The 19,547-nt window shown below is 34.9% G+C and overlaps 1 protein-coding gene across 4 annotated transcripts in view; it reads right to left on the minus strand.

Moving 5' to 3' along the window:
* The window catches only part of GPC6 (glypican 6), a 720,043-nt gene that overhangs the window by 337,495 nt on the left and 363,001 nt on the right, over nt 1-19,547 (minus strand). For all 4 annotated transcript variants that reach the window (XM_015851542.3, XM_085536013.1, XM_085536015.1 and 1 more), the window contains one exon: nt 17,898-18,289. In XM_015851542.3, coding sequence (XP_015707028.2) covers nt 17,898-18,289 — 392 coding nt within the window. The remainder of the gene's footprint in view (nt 1-17,897; nt 18,290-19,547) is intronic.

Genomic DNA, 19,547 nt, shown 5'->3' on the forward strand with positions numbered 1-19,547 from the left:
TACTACAGGCAGTACACAGATGAACTTCATTTCCTTTCTTTCATTCTGAAAACACAGTTGTAAGAAGCATTCATTTATTTGTGCCATTAAGTCTGTTTCATTACTGACCACAGACTGCTTTTCAAAAACTTGTGCAAGATAAGACAAAAAAGCAAACATCTAGTACATTTTCTGACTTTTCAATGCAAAATATTCCTGAAAGCTTTATCTCTCTATCTAATCATGAAACAGCACAGATAAATATAAATATCATATGGAAGATTATTCTTTAATTTAGACTTTTGTGAAAGACAGCAAGCTATGCGCAATAGAAACTTCTGCATTTAGCAGTAGAGTAAAAACTTCATGCTTCTAGCAACCCAATGACTTGGAATTGGTTTGTGAATTTTAAAAGCTGATATTCATTTGTGATCACTTTGCTGCTGAGTCTCCTGATTGCTTATGAGTGGCAGACTGCCACCTGTAAGGTAAGATGCCAGTTATCCAGGACACAGCTGCCAGTCAGCTTTGGGTAACAGTGGAGACAGTACACTGCACTGCCAACGCCATCTCATCTGCATGTAGAGAATTATTTTTTCAGAGAATGGCACATCAGTGCCAAGTACCCAAGCCAGAATGAGCGAAATGAACAAGACAAGAAGATGGCAAAGAGGTTTCAGACACTTGACTCTGCCACACATAACCGAATTGCTGTAGGTACCCAGGGCAGCATGTCAGCATATGCAGCAAAGGATGCAATGCACCAGTGCTAACAGCATGTATTCATAGGAGAAAACTTTCTGAAACAAAGATAAACTAGGGTAAAAAAGCCCAGGATTCTCATATAGCATTTACCTTGAGGAAACTGAGCTAGTCAAAACATGTAATGTGACTGATTATGGGATAGCAAGTAGTGCTTCACAAAAAGCAATTTATGTAGGTATATTACTCACACTGTAGCCATCTCACTAGTTCTATTAGTCATAATTTTTTGTGTCAGCTAAAGTTATGTATCCTTGTATGTACTTACTTAAGTTTTACATAACTCTTTAAAGTAGTGTTTTAGAAACCTTTCTAACAGTATAAATTCTTAAATTGTATAGGCAAGAACTCTATTCCCATGACACTTAACACTCCTGCTAATGTGAAGTTTTTAATGCAAGTAAGTGGTACATAGCCCTCGGTGCTAATTGCACGATGCTAACCACAAATACACCAAAGTAAAAACACGGAGACAATCTAAAAGCATCTCCATATGATCAACAAGTGGGGTACAACAGTACTGTGTAAAAATGTTCCTCAAACGTGGCCCATTACACGACTCTCCTGCAGCAGCTGATCTGACATTGGAATGTGCAATTTGTGTATGTATGTACTGCTGATTGGAAGTAACTGTACTCTCAGTCAAAAAAAAATGTATATATATATATTTTTTTTTTAATCAAAAATTCTTTTTTCAGAAAACCACACCAAACCTCAGCTATTACTTATTGCTTGAGGTATCTGGGATGGGTGGGCGGGACAAGGACAATATGAGAGACAGAACAAGATAAAAAACAGGAAATATATTACTCCAGAAGTTTAATGGCTAGAAACACAAAAATAGTCTATGCTGTCACTTTAAACTGTGTATCTGATTAACATAGTAAATTGTACCAGTTATGAGATTCAGGATCTTTTTCTAGTACTGATAAAAATTTATTTTTGCCAACATCTTCATTATTAAATAGTATTTTCATACCTGAATTTAGGAAGTTTATGGTTGACTTATTCTCAGACTCTGTATTCTTACTGGATATTTGTTTGCCAGATATTTGGATCCTTCATTGAAGAACAGAAAAACTTCAGCTGGTGATCATCTAACAGATTAAAATTGTACATTTTTTTATGTTTAGGCTGTGGGGGTAGATTTAACTGTGAGCAAGTCACCAAAGAGCTTATCAAAGTCTTTGGTTGACCTTATCATTGTGAAACACTGGAAGACCAGAGTGTGAGACAAGAGCAAGCAGTGTCTGTTTGCTTCTATGGATGGACAGGAGGTTCTATTGATATGCCTTGTTAATCCTGTTATTCTTAAGGAACCTTTCATCCTTTATCAATGTTGTTTGGGAGAAGCTGGGATCAATTAACTGATTAGAGGAACTGTTTGAGGAACAGGAATGTCTTGCTTGTAAGTGAATGCTATATAAGATGTATGCTGAACACAATAAAGACAGACTATCCTGATGCTACAAGAAACTAAGAGAGCTCTCTAACTCAACTGAGCACCGACATAGACTAGCTAATTTCTATAGAAAATCACTGTCTTAGCGCATTTTTTTCAGAAATCATTATGATGACTGTCATAAATACTGAATAAGATGTTATGAAAATTTCATTTAAGTTAATTTATTAAGAGGAAGTACATAAATATAAGATTTTGTGATTATAATTCTAATGAGTTTTACTAGTTACAGAATCCTATATTGCATAGTAATATTGACAAACTGGATTTGTTCCCAACAAGGAATATAAAGAAAGAAAATACTTGGTGAATTGGTGGTGAAAGATAGCAACTTTCTGAGGTCAATTCACTTGACTGAAAATGGGAATTCTTTCTAAAGACAGTTACCACTTTTCATTGCTCATTGAAGAAGCCTTTGGCAAATACACCACAAACTCTCATAACTGAATTAATCTAAGGTAAGGATTAGCTGGAAGTCTGTTCAAGAACATAACAGCTTTTTGCTTAATGACCCAGACAAGTTAACTTAAGTAAGTGGCCTTCATCTTCATGGAATTACAATTCTGAATAAATCTCTATAAAAATAAATAAGTTAGTAAAGGTCAGATTTCATCTAATATTCTAAAGTTCTTGGTTTAGTAAGGCTGTGGAAACAAAGAGATAAAAATTCTTTCAATTTGACTAATTAATCTCTAACTCTGAAGGCAATTTTTAACACAAATATGTACTTTTTTTGTTTCACAGAATTTAAAGTTCATGGGTATGTATTTGAAATTCTATTACTAGTCATGTATAATATCAGACTAATAAAACTTTTACATACTCATAAGAATAATATGCCGTGAAGTAGGATGACTGATAAGGAGTGCAGAGAAGAGATTACATGATCAAATACTAAATTCCTTTTTCACAGTATGGTCAGGCTAATGTAAGCTACTTGTTCCAACTAAAGATCCCCTTCAAATGTACTGAAAATGGGACTCAAATTTTGCAGCCTACTGTTTCCATAGCTTTCAGAGGTAGAAGAGATTTCTGTCACAGTAAATCAGTTTATAGCTTTCTGAATACACCAGGATACAATTTATGGAACAATCTGAAGTCAATTCTCTCATTAGCTAAACCACATGCTCTGGTACAAGACGGATTAAAGTGCTCAGACACATCCTGAAAATGGCTGTTTGTATTTAGTGAAGCAGTAATTCCTTTGCCAGGTTCATTTCATGCACTGTAACAAAAAGGAAAACCCACCAATCTATCAGCCCTCATGGAAAAGAAAAAAAAAAATCTAAACAAAGGAAAATAAACAAAAAATACCTAATGAAAAGTATGGTCCAAAAGCAAAAATATAAAATCACTTCCCCTCCCCAAATTAATAATATTCCAAGAAAAATTCACCTGGCTAAATGGAAAATAACTCTGTGGGAACATTTCTGTTTTTTTTTTTAAATTATTATTATTATTATTATTTATTTTAATTTGTTATTATTATTATTATTATTATTATTATTATTATTATTATTATTATTATTATTATTATTATTATTGTTGCTTTAAATTATCTAACACAGGGAAAACAAAAAAGGCACACACACAAAGGTCTTACAAATATCTCAGTTTTGTTCTCTTGAAACCCAGTCTGTTTACAGATTTTATTTAGCAAACCCTAACATATGAGTATTGACAGAAGCAGTTCTTTGATGACCTTCAGATGATACCTATCATTGTCTGTTTCTGATCCACTTCACTTATAGTAAAGAAATAGAGAACTGTGATATTCTTTTATCTTTTTTCTTTTCTCTTTTTCCTTTTTTTTCCATCACCTTATTGCTCTTTGAGCATCATTTCTTTTGAGGCAACTGCTCAAAACTCCTCACGTTTAGGTCAGGGAAAAAATCAGTGAATGTCACTGTATCTTTGACAGCAATAACAACAAAATTGGTTTAACTGGCTTATAGATTCATTTATTGGGAAAATAATAAGTTAATGATATTAATGATGACAGAAATTTAAACAGACAGCTTGAAATTTCTGTAAGCAGGCATTATTTGTCAAAGAAGGCATTAACCAGCAGCTGTGTTTCTTGCTTATTACCATCAAACTTATTTTATAACAGCACTAATTTGAAGGTTCTTTTCCCTAAATATTGCTAAGAAAATCAAACTGCAATTCTAAGTGCATTTAGCAGCTAAACTTTATAAAACCATAGACTCCCTTTACTTCTTTATCATGTCACCTGTTCTTCAATTTACAAGATCTTGTTACTCTAATCATGAATAGTCTCCATACATCTGGTACAACAGATTAAAGAGGACATTTTTAATTTCGCTTCAACAGTAATACCGGTTTTAATAGCCTGACTTCAGGAAAATGATTTATGAAACAACATATTTTATATATATCTTCAGGAAATTAAAGGTGATTCTGTCTAATTTCATTCCTTATTCATAATCTGTTTGACTAATTCCTAATTCGGATGCCTGGATGAATATTGCCTATCTGAGAAGAAACTACAATTACTAGTTCAATCATATTTATTTTAGTAAGAATAAAAACTACAGAGCTACGTGAGAGACAATTTAGATAGACAAAAACCAACATTATGCTGTTAAGGAATGTATCTTCACTACTCTGACATTTTAAATGAAATACACCACAAATGGCTTTCATCTATTGCAAATGTAGTAATTCTTGTCATGCTTATGCAAGTTTTCCATCACTAAATCTTTAACAACTAAAGTTACCTTGGTGTATTTATAAGGGTGACTAACAGAGTCAGCAGTTTGCAGATACATGCAAAACTATTTCTCTCTTTCTGTTTGTATGTTGAAAGTGGAGGTAAGTGGATCTCAGCACTATTGACTTGTGCAAGGAAGGCAGTCCAATTTACTTCTAGTGTAACATGGTGAGTTCTTCCACTGCTTTAGTTGCCAACATATCACTCTGAATCTCTGCATGCCTGTCGAAAGACAGATTAACAGAAAAAGATCTTGAAACAAATTTTAACTCGATTAAGCTGTAAGTTCTTTCACTTTATGGGGATCCAATCTTTCTTTGATAGATATGTACTCCTACTAAGGAGCAATACACATCTACCAGAAAAAGACATTTGATCATGAAAAAAAGAAAATAAATCAATACATTTCAACATATTTATTACTTTTACCAAATGTCAGTCTGTTCCGTGCTAGATCTTAGCTAACAGTAAGCATACCTGAACGCTTTACACACCCCCCTGCATAGGTCTTACTTCACTACATCAGCACTATTAATGAAATATATCTGTCAAGGCTTATTAAAATTCTTTTTGATGTGTATCTTGGCTCATAAACCTCCATACTATATTGATACTGCCTACAGAAATGTCCTTGTAGAAGTGAATCTCTGCAGACGGGATGATAAAAGAAATGTTCGAAACTTTAAAAAGTTTAGTCTCTAGCAGAGTTTCCTTTTCTGCCAACACTTCTTTTGAATCATGCTTTGTATTGCTTCTATATAGCTATTGTTAAAAAAATGGTTCATATGATATTTTAACTTATAGAGTAAAACATTTACAGATAAATGATAAAGAGATGAAAAGCAGGTGATGAATGCCAATCAGTTTTCATAGATATACCATTTTCAGTGCTTTGTTTAAATGTTGTGCCTGTACAGATCCTTAAGTAGCAAAGAAATCTTGTAAGATTTGTCTGAGCAAGAATTTATCAAGTCAACTGTAGCAGTGGATTTTTTTCATGTTCTTCTTCACTAATACAATCTTTTCTGCTTTTCTGTTTGCAGTACATTGCCACAGTTCACGGGAACTGCCCTTTGGAACTTTAGAGATGTGCTCCATAATTTGCAGTGTCTCCAGTGGCAGGCAACCCTATATACTTCGAGAGGTTCTTAAACTTCTAAATTGCATGGGCAAAATTTTACTGATCATGATTTTATACGAATTTAACTGCATATACTGATAGTCTACAGTAATTTTTCCTATGCTAACAGGTAGTACTGTTCTTATTCCTTTAAAAGGTCATTTCTGGCCTCAGAATCAGTTATTCCATCAAATTTTACTGTGCAGTAATTTTCCTACAATAAGTTCCTCAGGCTCTTTACAAAGAACTTTGCTTTAATAAACTTTTTTTCGTATCTGATTTTATACAAATCTGAACAATCAGATCCTAATCAAGTTCAGATTGAAGTCAGTGGCTGTGGAACTTTTTACTGATTCAGGAGGGAAAGTGGGAGGAGGGGATGGAGATAAAGAATGAATCTTAAATAGAGAATCGACCTTTGGGTACAAAAGTATGCAGTGTACATTCACACTGATTCAGTACTAAGCTCTGGAAGACATTTCTCTCAGAAGCATTTCTTAGGAATCAGACTGAAAACAAGATATGGATATAAGGTTAATTTTGAGGGAGATAAGTGGAAAAATAACACTGCTTAGCTATTCAGGGTTTTACATTAACTTAACATACATTAACCCCTTCCCCTCACACTTTTTATATCATTAATAAATTCTATTCCATATGTTAATTGGAATTATGTTAACTTATGACACTTTTTTTTTTTCCTTTTAAATTCTTGTAACTATAGACTATAAAAAAGAGTAAAACAAAACTGAAGCAAGAATAAATGAACAGTAGTGGTAGAAACTAGCAGCCAACTTCTCTAGTAGTTTAAGATAAAATTCTTTGGAAGTTTAAGATTTTGCATTCAGCAGACATTATTATGAAAACATTATTTACTCAAATTCTTAATTCTAATTTAAGTGAAAATTTGACTTGTATTCATTTTCAGTTGGCATTTTCTATGTATTCTACACATTTAAATGATTATTGCTAGTCAAAAAAATCAAAACATTGAACTGAAGAGATTTTCTTATCCTCATACAGTTGGACAGGAAACAATCCAAGAAGTCCCAGAAATTATTAGTCAGTGTGGAAAATTCTGAAAGCAGTTTGTCCTGTGACCCAACAGTTTCTGTACATTTTTCTTTAACAACAGATGTGAACTGTTTTTTAAGAACAGAGGTGCAATGGTGAAAGATACACGTGTATTTATCTTTCCTACTTAACCGCATCTTAACATGGTGAATGTGTTGCTAAGAACTTCCAGAACATCCTTCAGCTCTGTCTTCCTGTACTTGGTAGCAGGACACTTACTTGAAGTTTAGCTTAAAATCTCCAGGACTAAAAGCAGAGTGCCTTGAGGTTTCTCTATCTTGAATTCCAAAATGGGGGTTAAACTAGCCACATGTTATCCAAAGATAATTCTCTGAATACAAATCAAATTTGTTTTGGTCCAATTACCCATTGCATCAATACTGAAGACCATAGAGCTACAAGAAAAAACTGCCTGAGTTGCAAAGATTTTCTAGACCTGGTTCCTTGTCTGAGGTGGCTTGGGTTCATACAGCTTAGACACCACAGATTCTGGTCAGTTACTGCATTCCTCAGAGAAGACCAAAGGCTCTGGTACATATGCGTTCACTTGTTTTGGGTCATGTCTGAAAAGCAGGGTTCAGTGCAGATGTCACAAAATGCCATGATATCACAGTGTGTGGCAGCATAGTTGAGTCAGCAAACTGCTGAAAAGTAGAATGCAGTTTGAAATTTCTCTTTTTTTTTGTATTTGAACACTGAAGGCACAAGTTTGGTAAATAAGGCACTCTTCTACCAACTGGATGCACAAAACATTCATTTGAAACAGAACAACTAGGTTAGTGTCTTTTTTTGTGTGTTTGGAGAGAATTGCCAATGCTTTGGCAAGACAATCCAGAATGCAGAACACTTAGGACAGTGAGAGTTTCCTGCTCAGCTTGGTCAGCTTGCCAAATACTGCCACAGACAATCATTCTGGGACCAGAGATAATACTGACAAATGGGCACAAAAGAATAATGGAAGAAAAAGTACAAAAGACAAGCATGAATGCAATTTCTTTTCTTGCCAGCAACGACAGTAATATAAGTAGGGGTGAAGCTATGAGTCTGTACATACTTCTTGAACAAATCCACTTCATGTAAAATTGATAAATCCTCCGCAATCAGAGACCAGAATTTAAACTTGCACCATAACTGAATGTCAAAACATTTTGGGCAGTTTTGAAAACAAAACCATTTTTGGTAAGAGGGAAATTTTTCACAGGCTGAAAACGTGGAAATTTTGGAAAATGGCAAAGCCTGGTATGGTAGCTGTGCAAGGGTGTCAAACCGTTATGGAAAATGCACAAACACTGGATGGTCTTGTATTAAAATTCTCTTGCAATAGACTTAGTTTCTGCTGCAGAACAAACTGGTGAGAGAGGTGTATAACTTGAGATTAACTAAATCTTCCCTACTTTATTTAAAGCTCTACCACCACTCTGTCTGGCACATTTTGTTTTTACTCAAGGGCTGAACCCTTCCTTTCTTCCTGAGGTGGTTTGCAGAAGGAGAATAAAAAAGAACTTTTTATATATATGTACAAAAAATAAAAATAAAAATAAAAATAAAAATAAAAATAAAAATAAAAATAAAAATAAGATTTTCTCTTTAGAAAAGATTATGGAAAAAAAGTCAGCAAGTTTGTGGCATAAAATATTCCCATGACAAGCAAGGAATGGCGAACAGAGATAAGTTTACAATTTTACAGATGAACAGAATTCTTATCTTCTTGACATTGAAATGCTTTATTTTGTATTCTGATATTGGTACCAACCATTCCACATGATATTTGGAAATGCATGACCTAGGAGAACAATTTAAACTGATTTCCTGTGACCTCTGAATAACTTAGACTTGTAGTAAGATCCACATAATTGATTTCATACTTCATTATTTTCATGTCTCACATAAATTTGGCCTTTTCAATTTGTTGCTGATGTTCTTGTTGACTACCACACTTAAGCAGATGATCTTGTTGACTACCACACTTAAACAGATATATATTTAAAGTCCAGTTAGGATTCCTGCTAAGTTTTATGTTGATCATATGTTTCACTGACTAATGTTTTTGTAGAAAATGAGAGGTAGAAGAACCTATTAGTTTTCACAAGCTCCAGGCTCGCATGAGAAATAAAATGGATTACTTTCATCAAATCATAATTGGAAAATAGTACTTCCACATGTGGCCTTTGAAACAGGATGTAGACAATCTGTAAAAAGTGATATTTTATGAAGTCAGAAAATTGAAAGATTATATCTAACTCTTAGCACAGCTTAAACTGCAGACTTTTAAATCTCCTTAATATTTCTATTTGATTCTTTTGAATATTCCTTTACTCACCTGTTCTCAAATGGCAAAAAAACTTAAAACCTATATAAGATTAATTACAAAAACCTATAAGATTAATTACAAAGAAGATCTAAACCTACTAGTGTCAACAAGCTCTTAAGTGAGCTTTGCTTCTTCACCACTATTTTTGCAATGACTTGGATCTATATCATGACAGATATGAGGCTCTATCATTTGTTCTAAGAATTCCTCTGAAAAAGTTCTGTTTGCTCTCTACTTTGCTCCCACAGATTTCATATTAACACCTTTTACAAGTAGGAAAAAAACTGCTATGGTAACTAACCCTAAGGAACTGTGCATAAAGTGTGCCTTTTTGTCAATTCTAAGGAAAACTTAAAGAAAGAAATAATTTGAATAATCGTTTATGTAATGTGTCATGATAATATTTAATTGTAATGTTAAACTAAAATACTTTCACTGTCAATCTGAATATATACATAGAAGTTTCAGGTAAAGCTTAAGTAAGAATAATTTATGTGCCATAGACAACTGACACAATGTCTGAGCAAAAGCACTGTAATCAGTGTATCAGAAGATGTTTGTTTATGAGTGGTACAGTGAATTCAACTAGAAGATGGGGCTGCTGCAAATGCTGAGTCGTGAAATGGCACATGTTGAATAATAATCCAGATTGATAGGCCTACTTCAGTGATACTGAAGCAGACTGAATGTTTTACTGAGCAAGATGACTCAGCCTCTGTTTAAGAAGGTCAGTGCAAAGCTAACTGAATGAAATTTAAACATCTAAGAAACTGGGAGGCCAGACTGACTTATACCTGGCAATTCTAATAAAGATGACATAGACCACAGCTTTTGCAGGCATGCTACCAACAATATTGCTTTCATTGAAGTGACTGTTTCATTATCAGTTTTTTCCTCCTCAGCTACCCTCCTGGACTGATCTGATGTTCTAGTGAACATAAAGAAGAAAACAGATCAGTGTGCCTGCAGTAAATCTGAGGCATATGAAAGGTGTCTAATTTATGATTGTTTATTTTTTCCACAAAATGTCTGCATATTAATTAAGTTGGTTTGTGGCCCTTTCCTTGAAAGAAGGAAAGATTTGGAGGACAGTTGGAGGACTGTTCAATTCAAAAGTCGTTTCTCACAAAGCACTTGAGTACAGATACTATTCACTTCTTTTATGACAGAGAAGTTGTAGAATGACAGGTGTTGGAAACAGGAACCTCTGGAGATCATATTACCCCATGTCCTACTGAAGCAGGTTCCCCGTGTTAAATTACTAGAAATTGTCCAGGTGAGTTGTGAATATCTCCCAAGAAGGAGATTCTACAACTTATCTGAGCAGCCTGTTTCAGTGCCCTGTCACAGTCACAGAGATTTTCTTCATGTTTGTACAAATCTTCCCATGTTACAGTTTATGCCTGTTGTCCCTCGTCCTATCACAGACCACTGCCAAAAAAAGCCTGGCTCCATCCATTTGACTTCCATTCTTTAGATATTTCTAAATGTTAGTAAGATCCCCTCCTAGTCTTCTCCAGGCTGAACAGTCCCAGGCTTCCTTATATAGGAGATGCACAAGACCCCTAATATGTAGCCCTCAACTCGGAGCTTTGAGAAATCCCTGGCTGGACAATTCATGAAACCTGTGTCTAAGGAATGCCAAGCAACAGGAAGTTGAGGAAGGATGTGGTCCATTCATGTTGTGGTATGATCCCATTATTGGAAAGATATATTAACTCAAAACTCCAAGAATGAATGACTGAAAAACCTTAAAATAGTAGATCCAGAAGCAGTCATAAAAGCTATGCTTCCTTATCTGGAATGTTCCTAAATTAACCATTTGAATTAAGAATAAAAGTTTGGTGAAAACTACAGTCCATTGTCGATCTGTTTTCCCTCTGTGACTTCAGCAAGTCTGATCTTTACAGCCAATGATGTTAAATAAACCGGTCACGTAGCTCTTTATCTGTCACACCCCACAAATCACATTTTCCACCATTAAAGTACTATGTGTTTTGGCTTTTAATTACCTGACTTATCAGCATGTAATATTTTTCTCCTTCCCTGCAATAATTACATTCTGAATCAGTGTGCCATTCAATATTGACCTTTATTTATAACTCTCACAAAGAGTTGAATGTTTATTTATAAAGCATGAAAAGCAGAGTTTGTAAGAATATTGATTCAGTTTATTTAAAAAGCAGTGGCCTAGCATTCTGTGAGTAGAAGTAATCACAGGCAATTACTAGCGACTGCTTTTCACTACTAATCTTGGGTTTAACATTATAATTGTATTACTGAATTTGCTTCACTTTGCTTATATACATCACCAGGGTCTTAATAAGAAGTCTGATATCAACGTAATTTAATAAAGTCCAGGGCAAAAATGCTTTTAATTGATTTAAAAGAAGGCAGACATATAAGCAGTGCTAGATACTGAGGAATGAAGTATTGTAATGTTCTTATTATTTTGCAATAAATGATAATTCACATTTAAATGCATTAATGAAATAAGTTCTTAGTGGCTGGGTCACAAATTTTTAATGTTGATGTTGCTAACAAAATCACTAACTGCTCCTAATAGTGCCCCTAAGCTAAGCTTCACTTCATACCTCGTATAAAAGCTACTTTGATTGCTAGTAGCATGAATTTGTGAGTGTGAAAGGCAAAGTCAAACTGTGAATAATTCTTCTTGTCCTTATCCCAGTATATAATGTGTGGAAAGTGTCCACACTCAGAAAAAGCTTAAAGAAAAGCAAATCTAGCTAACAATAACTAAGGCCCCAGATCTATGTTGACTTCATGTTACTAGACGGATAATTTCAGAGCAAGATCCAATGAATGTGTAACAGTCTGTTTGGGATTAAATTAGTGCTCTGAGAAGCAGTAGGGTAGTGACAATTGTCTAGAGACTGTAATTTTGTAAAGGGCTGACCAGTCATACTTCATTATCTGTTTTTGTTTTTTGTTTGTTTGTTTGTTTTCTCATGTTCTCAACGTTAATTTATCTTGTTTAAGATATGAAAGTGGCAGAAATCATGTTCATGAGACATAAAAATTGTGGTTTTTTTCTTTATTTTAATAAAGTTCTCAATGAAATGCATATGGAGAAAAAATATTTGAGTGAAATGCTATTCTGATAGGACAACAATTTGTTAAGAAAACTGTGCTGCTTGTACCAAGGAGCAGGACATTTGTGACAAATATTCATTCAACTTAGGGATTTAATCCTAATTTTTTGAAAAACCTTTACTTGCACTCCTAGTGTTTTCCTGTGAACTTCTACTTCCTATAAATTGTGCCTAGTAAAGAGCTTTTCTTCATCTAACAATAAATGACATCCATACAACAAACTTTATAATGCTGAAAAATCTGTAATGAATATATTTTGGAAAAGAATATCAGGAATCCAAAGCTAATGCTAAATCATAACATATCTCTAATGGTTAATTACTTAATTTTAATTGCTTTGCCCTCTGTTCTGTTTTCTGCTTGCATTTTCCAGCACAGATTGACAATTCAAAGAGGGTGAATCTTTTGTTATGAGTTAAAATAACGTATCATTATCTTATTGTGAAGTATGCTGACCTCCTGCTGAGTCAGATGTCCATGAAAATATGCATATACCTTGTCTATCCCATTACTGGAAATCACAGCTGGCAGGAACTTCAAAAATATTTTATATATATATATAGTTTGTGAGTTCAACATGAGATATATTTCATACTGAATCACCGCTGGACAAGAAACAGCTTGTGTTTCACCACTTTATTATTATTTTTAATTTTTATTTTTTCAGTTTGGTTGGTTTGGGCTTTCTTTTTATTTTCCTCCAGGAAAAAGTTGAGAAAAACATAATACATTTTAAAGCATTGTCATCTGAATATGCTAAATACTCATAGGAAAAAATTTAAAAATGAACAATGACTTTCTCCACCAATCTGTAACAAAGCAGATCAACATATTCTATGGGTTTTTAGGATCTGACAAATTGGTAAAAGAAATAGATGGTGGAAAATTTTAGCCCAACTTTCCACCTACCACGCAGAATACCATCTATTATCTGCACTACAGTAGGTGAGAAGCTCTGCTTAGCTTTCGAATTACTGGATATTGAGGTAAAAAATCAACAGATAACCAACTAAACAGATATTTGCTGTGTCCCAAATGGCACTTCTTATGTATTAATTAATAAATTTATTTCATTTTTTCCCACTTTAAGAAACAAAATCATTTCTTTTTCACATGTATACGCAACTTCATGAATCACGTGTAGAATTTATTGAGCTGAAGTCTATTCAGACCAGTGAAAATATTCTGCATTCAATGGACGTTTGAAAAACTATTAGCAAATGCAGACTGACACATTTTTAACACATGAGTATGAAAAATGAAATGATTTTGAAGTTCTGAATCTTAAAATGTACAGTTAAGTTTTGTGATTATGAAAAAAAATATTCAACTACTTTTTGCACAACTTCAAAAAGATGGAATGTAAATATGTCTACTTGAGTGATTGAAATATACTAGGAAAAAAAAAAGTCATTCTAAATACAAGCAAAACCCCAAACTAACCAACTTATTTAAATGGCATCTATCAACACTATAATCTCACTGATGTAAGTCAATTGCAAGTGAGAAATGATGGAGCTTTATGCTGACTACCTTAAATGTGCTTGAGTGTGTACACATGTGGTGGTTTCACCCTGATGAGCAGCTAAACTCCACCACATTGCTTTCTCAGCACTCTCTACACAAAAGAACAGGGAGGTGGGGGTGGAAATAAAATGAGAAAGGTTTCAAGGGTTGAGATAAAAAGAGGGAGATCCAATTACCATCATCACAGGCAAAATGGACTAGAGAAGGGAGAAACTAAAAACAAATTAAAACACATTCCCTCCACTCTGCTTCTTCCCACTGAACCGCACATGGGAACAGGGAATGGGGGCTGTGGTCAGTCTCTAAGGCTTTGTCTGCTGCTCCTTCATGGTTACTCCCTTCCACTGCTCCAGCATGGGGACCATCCCTTCAGATGCCATCCTTCCCAAATGGATTGTATATAGGCTAACATAATAGGATTGTATATAGGCTAACATGGGTCTGCACCATGGATGGGGTCTGAGTCCATGCATCTTCATGGGATATTTATAAATCTTACAAATATAGGCTCACTTGAATTCTTTACACCCACCCTGCAAGATTGCATTTGACAAAGTCCCTCAAAGAAGTAATTGTTAATATTTCTATGGGCATGAATACACCCACTGAGATTTATATGTGAAATTCAATCAAAAATATTTTATATTTAAGTAAAAATGTTAATTTAATTAACATTTTAAAAAGATCATAGGATATTTTGAGTTGGAAGAGAGCTCAGGAGACCCCCAGTCCTACCTGCTGTTCATTGCAGGTAAGATTAGAGGTTAGACTCTACAGGACCTTGTCATTTCAGAGAGCTTTACATGATCTGGACAAAACCCTCATGGATGGAGACTGCACAGCCTTGCTGTTGGAAAGTTCTTGTTTCAGCTATTATCCATCACTTCCCATCATTTCCCACTATAAAGTGTTCACTGGATCTCCTGTGCAACTGGTAGGTGCCCCCAGAGCCATCTCTCCTCCAGGTGGAACAAGCCCCAGTACCACATTCTGTCATCCCAGTGCATCATTTCTAGTCTTGACTATCCTGGTGGCCTCCACTGAACTCACTGAACTCACAAAACCAAAAACAGTGTTCTAAATGTAGTCTATTAGAACATAACTCTGTACCTGTATATAAAGCAAAGAAATTGTATCTTGAACAAACAAGCATTTCAAAAGACTTAAAAACTGCTTTAATGAAAAAAACAAACAAACAAATAACACTCCACCCCACCCCTCCACATGAATGGACACACATGAATCAGGAACATTACTGAGCTACGGTTATCATCTACAAGTAATACTATAACAAGGCTCCATTTATGAATACAGAGCTAATAATTTTCATTATAGGATCTTATAATCACTTAGCAATCTGATGATAAGCCCTATTCTTGAAAGGCTTTCTGTACCCAAAATCCAGCAAGAGAGATTTAGACATTTTGGAGTAATGAGAGAAAGGAGACACTTGCACATTCTGTATATTTATATGTATATAGGAAAGGTGACATCTCAGCAGACAATTAACACCTTAATATGTTTAAGATTTGCAAATTACACATATATTTAATGAATTAAGTGGCTTAATTACTATGGTTTGATCCTGCTGATACAAGAAGATCTAATTCCTAATGACAGCAATGATAACATAGCAAGGCACTTTCACTTATAACTTCACCAATGAGGGCATCTCTGCTGTTCACAGAAAACCTGGGGCTGTAGAGTTATGCATTCTGTGCACAGAGGCTAAGCAGCCTCTATCTGCCCCAAGCCAGGCTAGGTGGCTTGGGAATTCATACTAATGCCATGTCATTGTTTAGAAAAGACTGCAAGAATTGACAGTGCCAAAAATAAAGTGAAAGGTAGCCCGGAAAGACTTGAGAGGAAGAAAGTTCAATTTTAGCTGGGTAACCAGGTTTATCTATTTCATTCACCACCTTCTTAGTGCAAAATGACCATGTAATTCCATCATGTTCTTGCTACTCGCTCTGGTTCTGTAGCTTCTGAATTTGTAATTGCAAACTATCACATTATGCAGGATAAGGAAAGTTCAGAAGCCAGAGTTTCCTCATCATGTTGAGCACGTCAGACACTATATCGGCTGCCACTCTACTTCACCTTCTTGCTGTGATTTAAATGAAGAAAAGCAGTCCTTTTTATGAAGAGGAATAGCTCAGGCTTGTAAATGCAAGAAAGCGTTACAAAAGGCAAACGTCAAAATCCTGTATACAGTTATTGTCTAGAAGAAAGTATTCCAGTATTTCATAATGGAAGTTTCTTGAACACTTCAGAATTCAGAATATCACAAAAGCATGCTATCATATCTTCGTTAAGGTTGAAAAATAACTCTAAGATCATCAAATCCACTGTCAACCCATCACTACCATGCCCACTAAACCATCATCCTTTGGATGCTTGGACTCATTAGAGTGATATCAGTGTTCCTTTCCCCCAGCTTCACCCAGCTGATCCGTTTACTTGTTATTGGGTTGTTAGAAAAGCAGACTGATTATTATTCTATTTTCTAAAAGATTATGGGCACCTTTGGTTTTTAATTTGTTCTTTCTGTTTTTTAAGCACTTGATGGTTCTTTCTTTTAAAGTTGTGACACAAAATGGCAAGAAGTATTTTGCTCACAGAATTCAAAGACTCAAAAAAAACCCCATCCAAACAAACAAACTAACAAACAAAAACCCAAACATCCAAGAAGCTATCTAATGAAGGAGAACAATCAGTAATAATTGTGAGATGAGAACTTGGAGAAGCAGTGGATGTACTAAAGCAGGAAACTGGATTGTTTTCTGAGTTTAACGTCTGGGCAGATATTCACTTTCTAATAAGCATGAGATAAATCTGTCTCCTTGCAGACCAGCATCATCTGCCAATGATACTTGATGTGAGTTCCTTTGCTGCAAGATATGTAACATGCAGAAGGCCACTCCTACAGCAACAGTGCTGTTTTTGTTCTGTTTGGAAGAGTTTAAGTGTGGTTCTACTATTCCCTCCCCCCCCCCCCCCCCTTACCTCAATCTTGTGCTGTTGTTATGAATTAATGAGCTCCAGAACTACATAAGTCTAGGACCGTGAAATAGGCAGATGACAGAACAGACATCTAATTGGATCAGTAATTCAGATATAAGTATACCTGATTTTGAATCACAATGCAAGGTAGAGTAATTCAGGCACATTTCTGGTACCCAAAAGTATTATTTCTGTGTGTATGTGTTGCTTTTTTATTACATAGCTTTAATTATATGTAGTCCTCAGGGACTAAAATTGTCATAAATATTTGTATCAATAAATAATTAAAACTAACATAAATGCGAGTCAAATTGTCCTCAGGGAAAGCTCAAGTTCCAGAGGTGTCAGTAGTGGTCTCATCAAGAACAGAACTAGACATTTCTAATGAAATCCACCACCCAGTTGCATGATGAATGAATGCTATGAGGGCTCTGCTGTCCTAGAAAGAAGCAGCATAAATTTACTTTAAGCAATTTAATTCTGATCATAACCATCATCTTTTATATGTGCTACTGGTTTTGAATTACTAATGACGTGACATAAAATTGATGTATATCAATATTTCCTTGTGTCTTAAGCACAGGGAAATGATTTCCAGTCAGTATTGCCATAATATCTCCAGAAGGAATAAAATACAACTGTTATCCCTCCCATGTACTCAGTTTGTGTCTACCAGTACACACACACATATGAATAAACTCAAAAAATCAACCCAATATTAAAAACCAAAACAAAACAAGCATAATCGTATTTTGATTGTCTATTAAATTTGAAATAAGTTCAAACATAAGAAACTCTGTTTTCAGATTACCTTGGATACTCTGTTTGCAACCTCTCTGCCTACTGTCAGCCCCTGAACAAAGGTCCGTGCAGCAATGAACGCTCTAGTCACTTGAACCTTCAGCTTCCTGGGTACATCTCCAAATGGTTTCAGCTGGTCTGTGTACTTGCTTACACACTCCAAGTAGTCCTCAGTGAAATGATACTGGGGGTTTATGAGCTGGAACATCCTCTCCAGCAACCGAGCCCAGAAATCATTCAGCATTTCCTCCAAGTTCACATTGCCTCCTGTGTAATAACGCTTCAGTTCTGTGAAGAGATCCTGGAACACCTCTGAGTTCTGCATATACAGTGTGCCGTATGTCCGTACAAACATATCATTTAAGGACCTTTCTGCATTCTCAAGAAGTTCTCGGAAAAATTCTGCAAAGTAAATAAGGAGACATTAACAACGACATATTAGTAAAGCATAAATGATTTCTTGATTGCATTCCCATGTTAACATTTAGATATTTAGATAAGCTTCTATTTTCAATAGGCAAAGAAAAACAAAGTGTATCCTGGATTACCCAAGAAGGTAGAAAAATGTAGCACCATAACACTGAACACCAAAAATATTCTTATATCATTTCAATGAGGGTACCTCCACTTCCTCCCCACTTACTATTTAATGTAGATATCCCAACCCCTTGCAAAATCTTTCACAGCCAGTATACTCAATCTGGTATGCTAAATGTCAAGTCATTAATATGATGACAGAACTGAAATAGTAAAAAATTTAAAATAAATAAGCAATGATAGGTTCTATTGAGATGAAGTTGTTACGGTATAGAAGAACACTGTATATATAAAGCTGAAAATTAAATTGCAAATAGTCTTGAATGCTTGAAATGAGCAGAATCTCCTTTAAAAGTATGATTTAGTTAGGAAATACTAAGAAAATGCTATCATTTTCAATAATCTACTACTGTATTGAGATACTTTACTAGAACCTCCTACCATCTATGTCAGACAACTAATTTCAATTTGTGTTAATTGTATTGGAATTGCAGATTTTACATTTTTAAATGTATTTCATACTTTAGTACTTCTGTTCATCTTCTCTACTCAGGCCTATACCATTACCTATTTCTAAGTTTTGATTTCTGGAATTTTTTTATTACTGTGAAATGAGCCCGTGGGATACCAATCATAGTAGAGATCTGTGAAATCTCTCTTTGTACCTTGGAAAAGTGTGATCATCTCTTCTGCTAATATCCTTTATCTGCTATATGTTGCTTAAGTTTTCCCAAAGAATTCACTGAGATTATGGTCATTTTTAAAGCACATCTGACAAAAGCAAACACTGCTGCTTTTGTTTTACAGATCTCATCTTCTTACAGAGTCAATTTGTCAGTCTTCTTAAATGTCCTTTGGAAAAGGGTTCAATGATTGCTGTAAACCGGGCATTGCAGACAGCATGGAAGAGATGGCAACAGCCTTGGCAAAACTTGTGTATTTGTTGCTATGAAATGTTTCACACATATGCAGGAGTCATCACACAGCCAACTCTAGGATGCCAGATTCTAAATACGTGGTGGTTGCCCATAGACACATCTGTGTGTGCTCTCTGCAGGGACACGCTGACTTCTTATAGTCTTGGCTAATACTATTATGTGAATACCCTTTTGATAAATAGCCC

The sequence above is a fragment of the Coturnix japonica genome, chromosome 1, assembly GCF_054131305.1.
Source record: "Coturnix japonica strain WE chromosome 1, WE-NBRP24, whole genome shotgun sequence".
NCBI lineage: Eukaryota > Metazoa > Chordata > Aves > Galliformes > Phasianidae > Coturnix > Coturnix japonica.